Source organism: Bubalus bubalis, chromosome 8 (assembly GCF_019923935.1).
Source record: "Bubalus bubalis isolate 160015118507 breed Murrah chromosome 8, NDDB_SH_1, whole genome shotgun sequence".
NCBI lineage: Eukaryota > Metazoa > Chordata > Mammalia > Artiodactyla > Bovidae > Bubalus > Bubalus bubalis.
Genome location: NC_059164.1, coordinates 118,822,914 through 118,835,734, shown reverse-complemented (window position 1 = coordinate 118,835,734; position 12,821 = coordinate 118,822,914). Strand labels below are relative to the sequence as shown.

Sequence of the window (12,821 nt, the reverse complement as noted above, 5' to 3'; positions counted from 1 at the left end):
TGCGTGTGTGACTGTGCGGGAACGACACGTGACTCTAGGTCCCCGGGTCTGCGTGTGTGACTGTGCGGGAATGACGCGTGACTGGAGGTCCCTGGGTCTGCGTGTGTGACTGTGTGGGAATGACGCATGACTGGAGGTCCCTGGGTCTGCGTGTGTGACTGTGCGGGAACGACGCGTGACTCTAGGTCCCCGGGTCTGCGTGTTTGTGGACTTGAAATGGCTACTGGGCTGTGACTGCCGTTGTGCCCACGAGTAAAGCCAACGTGGAAAAAAGTGAACTAAGTTAAGATAATTCAGCCTTTTCCCCTTTCGTACTTATAGAGCCTTTTAGAAGATCCTTACCCGATGGTCCGTTCTGCAGGGATCCTTGGTGTTTGTAAAATAACCTCCAAATACTGGGAGATGATGCCTCCAACCATTCTTATTGACCTCCTCAAAAAGGTAACCGAGGAGCTAGCATTTGATTTCAGCTCCGCTGATGTGCGCTGTTCAGTCTTTAAGGTAAGCTTTTAAATTGTATAAGGAATACCTGTTTATTGTAGAATAGTTCTAAATTATAGAGAAAGAAGGAGAAGGCAATGGCACCCCACTCCAGTACGCTTGCCTGGAAAATCCCATGGGCGGAGGAGCCTGGTAGGCTGCAGTCCATGGAGTCGCTAAGAGTCGGGCACGACTGAGGGACTTCATTTTCACTTTTTACTTTCATGCATCGGAGAAGGAAATGGCCACCCACTCCAGTGTTCTTGCCTGGAGAATCCCAGGGACAGAGGAGCCTAGTGGGCTGCCATCTGTGGGGTCGCACAGAGTCGAACACGACTGAAGCAACTTAGCAGCAGCATAGAGAAAGACAAATTTAAAAATCACCCCAGCCCTACTCCATAAGTATAGCATTATTCACATTTTTGTTGAATATCCAAAGTCACTTGTGAAGAAAATAGAATAAAAGTGTTACCCAAAATAGAAGAAGTCTACTTGAAATACTAGTTTGTCATGTATGTTAGCGGAGGGGGCATAGTGTTTTAGAACAGGAGCTGCGTGTATTTAAAATTTTTTACTGTTACTATATATCAGAATGAACTTTTTTGTATACTGTACGCACTTTGCACAAGAACCCACAGGAACATCCCTTGTCCATCGCCCATTTCAGCAGTTCCCAGGACACATCCACGCTTGTTGCATTGTAGCTGCTTCTCTCATCTCTCACACACAGTTACTTTGAAGCAAATCCAGGACATTTATCAGCTCATCTGTAATCATTTCAGGGTGATGTTTAAAATACATAGTCTTTTAGCGATGTCCTTGGTAGGTTCTCCTGGAGAAGGAAATAGCACCCCACTCCAGTACTCTTGCCTGGAAAATCCCATGGACAGAGGAGCCTGGCAGGCTACAGTCCATGGGGTCGCACAGAGCTGGACACGACTGAGTGACTTCACTTTCACTTTGGTAGGTCCTGTGCTTAAGACTTTGTGCTTTCACTGCAGGGGGTGCGGGTTTCATCCCGGGTCCGGGAAGTAAGATCCCACACGCTATGTGAACAGCCAAAAAAAAAAAAGAAAAATAAGGTCTCTTAAAAATACGTATCTTTTTCCTAATAACTGGAAAGAGAGCGAGGTGCAGCGCATCAGCTCTCCAGACTCGCGTGTCTGGTCTGAGCCTGGGCCGCTCCGTCCGATGCCCGCCTAGGTGCGGGGACTGCCGTGGGGGCGCACGGGTCTGAGACGTGGGGGGCGCTGTGCCCCCCGTTTCCGTGCAGCATCGAGTCAGGACATACAGGGGCGCAGTGGGCTGTGAGGAGGACTGGAAGGACTCGAACTCTGGCTTTGGGACCTCCCCACCAGAGCCTCCTGTTTCTTTCAATGCCAGTAAAACCCTTTAACGTTTAGCTCGGAAAGCTCTGAAGATTATTTCATAACTGCTTCAGTCTTGGTTGAATGAAGCAATGGATGCATTGACTATCAAGCACTGAAACCAGATTAATGCATTTAGTGACTGCTTTTCTATGAAATTGTGTTGGCAGAAGTATTATTTTCTGTGGGTATATTTATTTTACTGATGATTTTAGTAAAGATAGAACTGAATTTTTATTACCTGAACTTTCCCTTATGTTCCAATTTTGAATTGTTTGTCTTTCTTGTTTCTCGTAGTGTCTGCCGATAATTTTGGATAATAAATTAAGCCACCCGTTATTAGAACAGCTTTTGCCAGCATTAAAATACTGTCTCCATGACAATTCGGAGAAAGTGAGGGTGGCTTTTGTTGATATGCTGCTGAAAGTTAAGGCTGTGAGGGCTGCTAAGGTAAGGTGACTAGAGGTTTCTCATTTAGTACATGAAATAAATACGTTTATTTATTTTCATCAACAAAAGGACAAAGCAGTTTTAGTTCCAAGAGCGGGAGTGGCCACCCTGTAGACTGACCGAGGCCTGCTGCCCTCCACCACTTGTGTCATAGAGTATAACTGTGTTGTCGACGTGTGTTTCCTTTTCGAAAGACACTAGTGTAAGCAGTCCCCACCTTAAATTATAGTTTTACCATATACCTGAAAGTTTTTGTTGCAATATTTAAATGCTTGGCACACAGTAAGCACTTAAAATATTACTTGAACATATGGAATATGAGATCCTCATCCTCCAACATCTTACAGAAGGAAGCAAGGAGGTGTTTGTTGATTTGTGTGCATTTTGATATAAACCACTGACGTGAGAGTGTTTTCCCTTAAGTCTAATTCTGTTCAGCTTTTGGCTACCATTGTCACTTATGAGGTTGCTGACTGCATTATTATTTGGTAACAGGGTTTTCTTTCCCTACACAAGAGTCCTCTGAAGTTTACTTTAGAGTGGTCTTCTGTCGAGGCTCAGGGTGTGGGAACAAGCTGACACTCTTGTCCGTGTGGAATCAGTGCCCAGCCCTGGGGTGTGTTCATGCCGTGAAATGCTGCCGCGTGGCCATGGGGAGGGGCACACTTTCATGGAAAGACCACTAAGTTAGACAGAGGGAGTGCAGATGAGCTGTGGGGTGCTGCCAGCTCTGAGAACGGGGACACAGCTGTGTGTTTGCTCAGAGCCGCCTCGCACGTCCCTGGAGGCAAACAGAAAGTGGACAGCAGTTTCTTTGGCTGGGGTGGGTACTGGGGGTCTGGAGACAGGGTGCGGGGAAGACTTGCCCCTCCCGAGCATGCACATTGGTTTATGTTTTTCAAATTTTGAACTGGATTTTTTTAATGAGAAAGGGATATTTTACGTGGCTTCCGTGGTCTCACCACTGCCTTGGTGTGTGGTCTGCTTCTGAACTGTGCCTGTCCATCCTTGGCCAGGCCACAGCCCAAGCTCCCTGCAGTTCTGCGGATGCCCTGGTGTGTGTGCCCTCTGGCTCTTCCTTCAGAGTTCCTGGTGGTCTGGGCCTTTGTATTTCTGTATGGAGTCTAGGATCAGCTTGTTAGTTCAACAGAAAGGCTGGCTGCAGCGTTGACTGGATTGTTGTAACAGCCTGTTGCAAGTGTGGTTATGAGTCTGAAGCGGGAGTTGTGTAGTGTTTTGTTTGAAGTGCACATCCGTTTGCAAAGGACCACTGGGGACGGCTGGTGAGACGGCAGAGAGACCAGATGTCCTGAGACCTGTGGGTCTCCCCAGGAGAGCAGGGGAGGGGCCAGGTAAGACCTGGACAACGTCTGTGACCGGAGAGTCTGGGGTCTGGAGGACGAGGAGGAGCAGAGGAGGAAGCGAAACGCTTTAGTGAGATGCTTCTTGTATCTTAATGCTTAGCTTGCCCAAGCAAGGCGGAGAGTGATTTAGCTATAAGATCTCGGAAGGTTTTGTTATGGGCACACAAGCCAGTTCTCTGAAAGTCAAGATCACAGATGGACAGGCCGGTGGAGAGGCAGCTAGGAGGAGCGGGTGGGTGTCACTCGCCCCCAGGTTGGAGCGCGCGCGCACGTGCGGCACGGGCAGGCCCTGCTGTCTGCGTGCCGTCCTGCCCTCATGTCCCGGTGAGCTCTGGAGGGGCTGCCCCGGAGGGCCAGGCAGAGGCTCTGGGCACAGACACTGAAAGGTGGTGGATAATCCACGCTGATTATATAGTCAGGTCCTGAGGCCCGGGGCCGTCAGCGCTTAGTTAATTAGGCTTCTGTTTATGCTTTCCATCCTCAGTGCTGGTGATTGCAAGTTGTTTACTGTTTGTTTTTAAATTCTGCAGTTTTTATATTGTATAGCTGAGATTTAGGCCAAATCAACAGTATACTAATATTGAGATATCTTTATTAAAAAACCAATTTGGGATTTCTTAATATGCAATTATTTTTAACTTTAGAAATGAAACACCGGTTAGCAGTTTTGTTTATGGTCTTGTCTGCTGTTAATGTCACCTGTGGGTAATATGTTTGGATAAAAATAAAACCTCAGGTAAGTGAAGAACCCTGAATTAATCCGAATTGTTCTGTTTTATTTCAGGAAAAGTAAATAAAAGAAAAATAGGTTAATATGGGGCTTTTCTAGAAAGGCAGACTTGCAGGAAATGTTCATTGAATCACCCACCCCTGGAGCCTTGGCATTTGGTGTTTGTGCCAATTACTTGTTTCCATTCAAGGTGGTCTGGTCTCCATGAGCGCTCAGGAACCAACCCTTTCAGTGTGAAGACCCTCTCTTTTTGGTGCTGTCCCTTGGTCAGGGTTTCCTGGGTATCTTGGTTGGTTTCAGCAACTTTGGATGAACTCTGTGGTCTTGAGGCTGAAGGGCCCTGCTCTCCCGAGCACCCGGCTTCCCTCTTCACATCTGGTGCTGTGCCAGCCGCTCTGGGTTGACAGTCTGCTGATGGTGTGGCTGTTGGGCGGGTCCTGTCTTTCCTGCAGTAACTTTCAGAAATACCAGGTGTGTGCATGGAAGTGTCCCAGGGGCGTGTGGGGAGTGGTGGTAGGGCCGACGCTCAGACGTTCCCGCCAGGGAAGGTGGAGTGTGTGCGTCTGAAAGTGCAGGGTCCTCGGACCTGCAGGGCGCACTGAGGTGTTGTGGGAGTGTGGAAGGCACTGGGCAGGCAGCTCACGGAAGCTGGTCCCCGGGGAGGGGCCTTTGTGTTTATGGCTTGGAAACGACCTGAAGATACATGCTGATGAGAAGGATCCACCGAAAGTCCTGGAAAGGGGACTGCTGTGGGAGCCAGGTCCTGGAGAAATGTCCGTGCCGCTGTGCTGCTCCCGTTACACAGATGACAGGCTCTGAGCCCCATGACCACTTCCCATCGAAGTCTGTCTTAATGTCTGTTATTCTATGGTGTTTCCCGTTGTTTTAAACTGCTTGTCGAGGAGTTTGGCCCTTTTCTATGGGTGGTGGACAACTTGGACGCCTTTGAGCTGAGGGCAGCAGGCAGTTCTGTGTGCACGTGTGTGCGGCAGCTGTGGGTGGTGGAGGAGGCACGTGGCCACCCGGTCAGCACTCGGGAGATGGCAGGAGGGGTGCCCGCCAGGGAGGCCTGTGTCTGAGGCGGGACACCAGGTGCTCACTTTAGCTTTCTGTGCCAAACCTGTTGCACATGTTTAAATCCACTTTTCACGTTAATGGCCCAAAAGTTGTGTTGTTTCAGGAAACTTTAAAATTATTAGGCTGATAATCATAACTCATTTGGGAGTCCACTGCTGCCCTGATGGATTGTAATTAACACCGGCAGCCTCCTGCTTAGCTGCCATGCGTGTCAGTCTCCTTCAACTATGGGCTTGATTTCTCTGCAGAAGAGTCCCACGTCCTGGTGGTGTCATTTGAAATGAGTTTTCTTGAATATAAAAATTAGCTCCTTTTTGATTGTGATCTTGAAATTTTGCTTAAAATGTTCTCATGGTTTTCTTTCGCACATGTGCCGCGTTCTCAGTTTTGGAAAATATGCCCCATGGAGCACATTTTGGCCCGTCTGGAGTCAGACTCGCGGCCAGTGTGCCGGCGCCTGGTGGGGCTCATCTTCAACTCCTTCCTGCCGGTGAACCAGCCCGAGGCCGTGTGGTGTGAGCGCTGCGTGGCGCTGCTGCAGATGAACCACGCGGCTGCACGCAGGTTCTACCAGCACGCGCACGAGCACACGGCCTGCACCAACATAGGTACGCGCGGCCCTGGGCCCGCCCTGCGCTGCGCCCCCACACCCTGCACCCCCTGCCCCTATGCCCCCAGGCCCCCGCACCCCACGGCCCCGTGCTCCCACACCCCCGGGCCCGGCCCTTCACCCCAGCGCCTCGGCCCACTCCCCGCCTGCCCCACGTGTTCGCCTCATGCGCAGCACAGCTTGGAACATGACTGAGAACATGCAGTGTACACACACACCTGTGCAGTTTTAATGAGGTCCCTTAACATAATGCTTTAATTATTTGGGATTATAATTTCACTGTTAGAAAATTTTGTTAAAGAAACACGTTTGATCGTCTTACACGCTTTAGCAAAGCTGATCCACGTGATCCGCCATTGCCTGAACGCCTGCATCCGGAGGGCCCTGAGCGCCTGCAGGGAGGAAGCGGAGGAGCCGGGGAAGGAGAATGCGAGCGTGAGTCTGACACCTGCTGAGGGTGGGGCCCAGGTGGGCAGCTCCCTGGTGCTTAGAGGGGCGGGGTGGCAAGGCAGAGGCACTGCTTCCACGAGCTGTTACCTTGGCAGTCTTTTATTTTTCATTTATTCCTTTAGTTCTGATACACCAACTAATTAATTTGGAGAATCATAAGTAATTTTTTGGAGCAACTTCCTGTGTATTCTTTGTAGTTTACTGTGGAGTCTGAGTAGGATCTAATACAAAGGAATTATTATTGGTGACACCCTTTTCCCAGTTTTCTTTACCTTAAGCGCCTGTGTACTTTAATGAGACGGGGGTGGCACACCTGGATGGGCCTGTTGATCACTGTGTTTTACAACTAGGTGGTGGGGCCCCTAAGGATTTGTTCACTGCTCCTGCTCTAAGATTCTACTAGAAACATCATCAGGTTGAATTTCAGGATACAAGCTTCATTGAGAATTGTTTAAAATAATGTATCGAGGAGACCATGTAGCTGATACTTATTCAGAATCTGAAGTGATCAATTATATCATTAAAAAAGGAGCATTTAAGACTTAGATGCTTATTACTTACAAACAGTATCTTAAGCTTATAAATAAACTGTCATGCTTATGTACCTCTAAAGCAGGGTCCCTGGGCTGGACTGGCCTGTCTGTGGCGTGTAAGGAGCCAGGCCGCACAGCGGGCGTTCACAGATGCTCCCCATCGCTGGCATTACCGCCTGAGCGCCCCCTCCTGCAGCTTGTCAGCGGCACTAGACTCTCTTCGGAGTGCGAGCCCTATGGTAAACTGTGCCTTCGAGGGCTCCAGATTGCCCACTCCTCATGAGACTCTTAAGGCCTGATGAGCTTGGAGCTGAGGCAGCGATGCTAACTCTGGGGGACAGCTGCAAACACAGAGCGTCAGTAGTTGAGGGGTTTGAGTGCACAAGGACCGTAGTGAATGACTGCTTGCAGCCCCATATCAAAACCCTATCAAGTGATTGGCAAGTGACAATTAAGCTGCATCTGGTAGCAGGCTTTAAGTCAAAATCCCACACTTAATTTAGTCCATTCGTGGCCTGCTCATTATTTTATTTACCACTTCTGTCCGTGCCTGTTTCTCATTGTGCCCAGTTTTGGTAAGCCCATAAGCTTACCCTAGCCAAAAGGATTACAAACCCAAATGTCACTGAGCTGCTGTGAAAATGGGGAAAGACGCCATGGTGAGAGAGCAGAAGACTCTAAGACTGCCAACAAAAAGAAATGTGCATTGAAAAGAACACACCGAGTCCTACTTAAATTATGAGTTCACAGCAACAGGTGATTCACATTCTCCAAGCCTGCTTTGTATAATATGTGGCAACCAGCTATCCAGTGAAGCCAGGAAACCATCAAAACTGCTTCACCACATGGACACCAAGCACCCTGCATTAGAAGACAAGCCTTTGAAGTTTTTCAAAAGGAAAAAACATGCACGTGAAGAACAGAAGCAAGCACTGAAGGGCCGCCACTTGATCGACTGTGTCTGCACTGAGAGTGTCATTCCTCCTGGCTGACTGCTCTGCTAACCCTAAGCTGCCTCTTACTGCTGGGGAAGAGCTGACTTGCCTGCTGCTGAGGACATTTGTTGTGAACTTTTAGGAGACGCTGTAGTTCAAAAGGTGGCACGTGGTCCTCTTTTGGCTACCACCGCAACTAGATGCATTGATGAAGCAGAGGATCGCGAGGCACAGCTGTTAGACAGGACTGGCTCACCGCGGATGCTGTCTGGCTGACGAGCCTGCTGATGGCAGTAAGGCGCGGTGCCTGTTGGCAACGTTTCAGGAGGGTGCACACGAGGCTGTGTGCACTTTCGCTGCCAGCCAGCACCACAGCTGCAGAGCCGTTCACGTCTGCATGACTGCGTGCCAGGGAGACTGAACTGGGCATTCTGTGTCGGCATATACCGTGTTGCCGTGTACATGGATGGAGCAGCTGCTGAGACTGGGTGGCTTCTGCTTTCACTGCTCGGGTCAGAGAGGTCGCTTCTGAGTGTGTCTGTGCATGGTGTCATCCGTGGAGAAATGCTGGCCAGCTGAGAAATGGCACCTGAGCTTCACGTTGCAGGGTGTGATTAAAGCTACCAACCACATTTAAGTCCATGCCTTTAACACGCAGCTGTCTGCGCAACTTTGTGAGGAAACGGATGCCGAGCACACGTGTCTTCTCTTACACCCAGAAGTGAGATGGCTTTCGAAAGGTAGATCGCTGGCCGGGATTTTTGAGTTACGAGAGCTGCTCCAGAGATTTCTTTTAGAAAAATAGTCATGGCTGGCAGCACATTTTAGTGACACAGAACGGGTCGCAAAACTTGCTTCCTTGTGTGACGTAGTCAGCCTGCTCCGTGAACCCAGTCGGTTGCTTCAGGTAGGATGACAGCTTGCTCCAGTCGGAAGGTAAAGTGGCTGTATTCAAAGGCAAATGAACTGTGAGGGCTGAGTGAGCCCTGGGATTCTTGACATGTTTCAGACATAAGCAGAGATTCTGAAAGAGACTGAGGAGGGCCATCCTTCTCGATTCATGCACTGTTGAAGCCTCACTTGGAAAATTTTGAGCATTACTTTGCTAGTGTGTTAGAGGGGTGCAATTGTACAGTAGTTTGAACATGTCCAGTCTACTCCGTAATCCCATTTTGGTAGCTGTCACTGCGGAAAACCCTGCTTCATAAAGATAGGATGTTGGAAGTGGGCCTTAGGAAGCATCACCGCGAACAAAACTACTGGAGGTGATGGAATTCCAGTTGAGCTATTTCAGTTCATAAAATATGATGCTGTGAAAGTGCTGCACTCAGTATGCCAGCAAATTTGAAAAACTCAGCAGTGGCCACAGGACTGGATAAGGTCAGTTTTCATTCCAATCCCAAAGAAAGGCAATGCCAAAGGCTGTTCAAAGTGCCGTACACTTGTAGTCATCTCACACGCTAGCAAAGTAATGCTCAAAATTCTCCAGGCGAGGCTTCACCAGTACATGAAGTTCCAGACATTCAAGGTGGATTTAGAAAAGTCAGAGGAATCAGAGATCAAATTGCCAACATTGTTGGATCATAGAAAAAGCAAGAGAGTTCAAGAAAAACAGCTACTTCTGCTTTATTGACTACACCAAAGCTTTTGACTCTGTGGATCACAGCAAACTGTGGAAAGTTTTTAAAGAGATGGGAATACCAGACCACCTGACCTGCCTCCTGAGAAATCTGTATCCAGGTCAAGAAGCAGCAGTTAGAACCGAACATGGAACAACAGATTGCTTCCAAATTGGGAAAAGGAGTACATCAAGGCTGTATATTGTCACCCTGCTTATTTAACTTATATGCAGAGTATATCATGTGAAATGCTGGGCTGGATGAAGCACAAGCTGGAATCAAGGTTGCTGGGAGAAATATCAATAACCTCAAATACACAGATGACACCACCCTATGGCAGAAAGCGAAGGAGAACTAAAGAGCCTCTTGATGAAAGTGAAAGAGGAGAGTGAAAAGCTGGCTTAAAACTCAACATTCAGAAAACTAAGATCATGGCATCCAGTCCCATCACTTCATGGCAAATAGATGGTGAAACAATGGAAACAGTGGCAGACTTTATTTTCTTGGGCTCCAAAATCACTGCAGACAGTGACTGCAGTCATGAAATTAAAAGGTGCTTGCTCCTTGGAAGGAAAGCTATGACCAACCTAGTTCAGTTCAGTTCAGTCGCTCAGTTGTGTCCAATTCTCTGTGACCCCATGAATCACAGCACGCCAGGCCTCCCTGTCCATCACCAACTCCTGGAGTTCACTCAAACTCACGTCCATCGAGTCGGTAATGCCACCCAACCATCTCATCCTCTGTCGTCCCCTTTTCCTCCTGCCCCCAATCCCTCCCAGCATCAGAGTCTTTTCCAATGAGTCAGACCAACCTAGACATCATATTAAAAAGCAGAAACATTACTTTGCCAACAAAGGTCTGTCTAAGTTAAAGCTGTCTATGGTTTTTCCAGTCGTCATGTATGGATGTGAGAGTTGGACCATAAAGAAAGCTGAGATACCATAAAGTGCTGAAAAACTGATGCTTTTGAACTGTGGTGTTGGAGAAAACTCTTGAGAGTCCCTTGGAGAGTAAGGAGATCCAACTAGTCCATCCTAAAGGAAATCAGTCCTGAATATTCATTGGAAGGACTGATGCTGAATATGAAACTCCAATCCTTTGGCCACTTAATGTGAAGAACTGACTCATTGGAAAAGACCCTGATGCTGGGAAAGATTGAAGGCAGGAGGAGAAGGGGACGACAGAGGATGAGATGGTTGGGTGGTTGGACTCGATGGCTATGAGTTTGAGCAAGCTGGGATTTGGTGATGGACAGGGAGGCCTGGCATGCTGCAGTCCATAGGGTTGCAAAGAGTTGGACCCGACTGAGCAACTGAACTGAACTGAACTGATTATAACTGGTAGTAGAAAAGAAATACAGATTGCCATCTGGATGTTGTCATTCTAAGAACATACAATGGCTAAAAGCAAAAGTTTCTGAGTTTATTCTTTTACTTTTTCCCATTGCTATCTACTAAAAATCTCTGCTTTCTATTTAATGAAATCTTTGGAACTTAGCATATTTTTGTAAAGGAAAAGTGGTGCCTTTCTCAGGGGACTTTAATGATAAGATTGCTATGTCTAATGTTAGAATGTAAAAACTAAAATCCAGATTGAAATTTTGTTAATTTGTTATTTTTGTCATTCACATAGTATTTTCTAACCCTTTAATAGTTTTTAGCCATAAGTCGTTCCAAGTATTAAGAGCCTATTGAAAAACCTACCTTTGCATAGCAACTGTTCTTGTGTTTTCTGTATACCCTCTTTTGTTGTTCAGTCACTCAGTCATGTCTGACTCTTTGTGCACGTCAGGCTTCCCTGTTCTTCACCATCTCCCAGAGTTTACTCAGACTCATTTGAGTCAGTGATGCCATCCAACCATCTCGTCATGTTCCACCCCCTTCTCTTCCTGCTTTCAATGTCTCCCAGCATCAGGATCTTTTCCAGTGAGTCAGTTCTTCATATCAGGTGGCCGAAGTATTGGAGCTTCAGCTTCGGCATCAGTCCTTCCAATGAATATTCAGGAGTGGTTTCCTTTAGGATTGACTGACTTGATCTCCTTGCAGTCCAAGGGACTCTCAAGAGTCTTCTCCAACACCACAGTTCGAAAGTGTCAATTCTTCGGTGCTCAGCCTTCTATGTAGTCCAACTCTCACATCTGTATATGACTAGTGGGAAAACCGTGGCTTTGACTAGATGGACCTTTTTTGGCAAAGTAATGTCTCTACTTTTTAATATCCTGACAAGGTTTGTCATAGCCTTTCTTCCAAGGAGCAAGCATCTTTTAATTTCATGGCTGACAAAGCGTGGTCGACTGAAGAAGGGAATATTCTTGCCTTGAGAACCCTGTGAACAGTAGTGAAAAGGCACCCTCTTTAGTTCAGTTCATTTGCTCCCTATGTCTTTTCCCATTCCATTTGAGTAGCACAGAAATCCCAGCGCTTGAACTGAATCATCCTTTGCGCTTGGAGGTGGTGATGGGGTGTGGGCTCCCGCCCTGCACAAAACGGAGGAGTGCCCAGAAGCCTCAGGACACAGCGGTGCGGTTGTCTCCTGCCCGCCGGGCTTGGAGGGCGCGTGTAGGCCTGCTCCTTGAAAAACCAAGCTGGAGCGGCCCCGGGTTGGGGGCGGTGGACCCCTCAGGCACCACACCGCAGCCTGGGGGTTCTGCCTGCCTGTCCTTCGCATTTCCGCTTTAGGGCTGGAATTCTGAGATGTGCTGTTAAAGACAGTGCTGCTCCCTCAACAGTCGCTGTGAGCCATTCTTTCACAGTGCAGTGGTTTTTGTCTTAGGCTCTGGACCAGACGCTGTCAGTGAGCGATGCTGCGTCTATGGCAGGGCTGCTGGAGATCGTGGTGATTCTCTGGAGGAGCATTCACAGGAGCCTGGAGAATAACAAGGAGGCCCGAGTGTACACCGTTGACAAGTTTGCCTCGGTGCTGCCGCAGTACATGCGAGTGTTCACGGTAAGACGCCCGCCCTGAGGAGCGGGGCAGCCCCCGTGTGCACGGCTGAGCCAGCTGCCACCGGGACCCGCGGCGCTCGCCCTGCATGGTGGGGCCGGGCAGCCTCCGGCCTCAAGCCCAGCGGGTGTCCAGGCGGCTCTGGTCTTCCGTTGCTAATGGCGTGCGGCCCGGTTTTAGACTCTAGTTCGCTGTGCTGGGAGTTGAGAGAGGAGTCTGAACACCCAGGACGCACCGCACCCTGGCGCGGGCCCCCAGCGGCG

At 48.7% G+C, this 12,821-nt stretch overlaps 1 protein-coding gene across 5 annotated transcripts in view; it reads left to right on the top strand.

The window, feature by feature from the left end:
• Positions 1 to 12,821, top strand: part of NCAPG2 (non-SMC condensin II complex subunit G2) — a 73,686-nt gene that overhangs the window by 36,592 nt on the left and 24,273 nt on the right. For all 5 annotated transcript variants that reach the window (XM_025291956.3, XM_006041811.4, XM_025291954.3 and 2 more), the window contains 5 exons: positions 322 to 501; positions 2,145 to 2,297; positions 5,854 to 6,076; positions 6,410 to 6,513; positions 12,388 to 12,561. In XM_025291956.3, the coding sequence (XP_025147741.1) occupies positions 322 to 501; positions 2,145 to 2,297; positions 5,854 to 6,076; positions 6,410 to 6,513; positions 12,388 to 12,561 (834 nt within the window). The remainder of the gene's footprint in view (positions 1 to 321; positions 502 to 2,144; positions 2,298 to 5,853; positions 6,077 to 6,409; positions 6,514 to 12,387; positions 12,562 to 12,821) is intronic.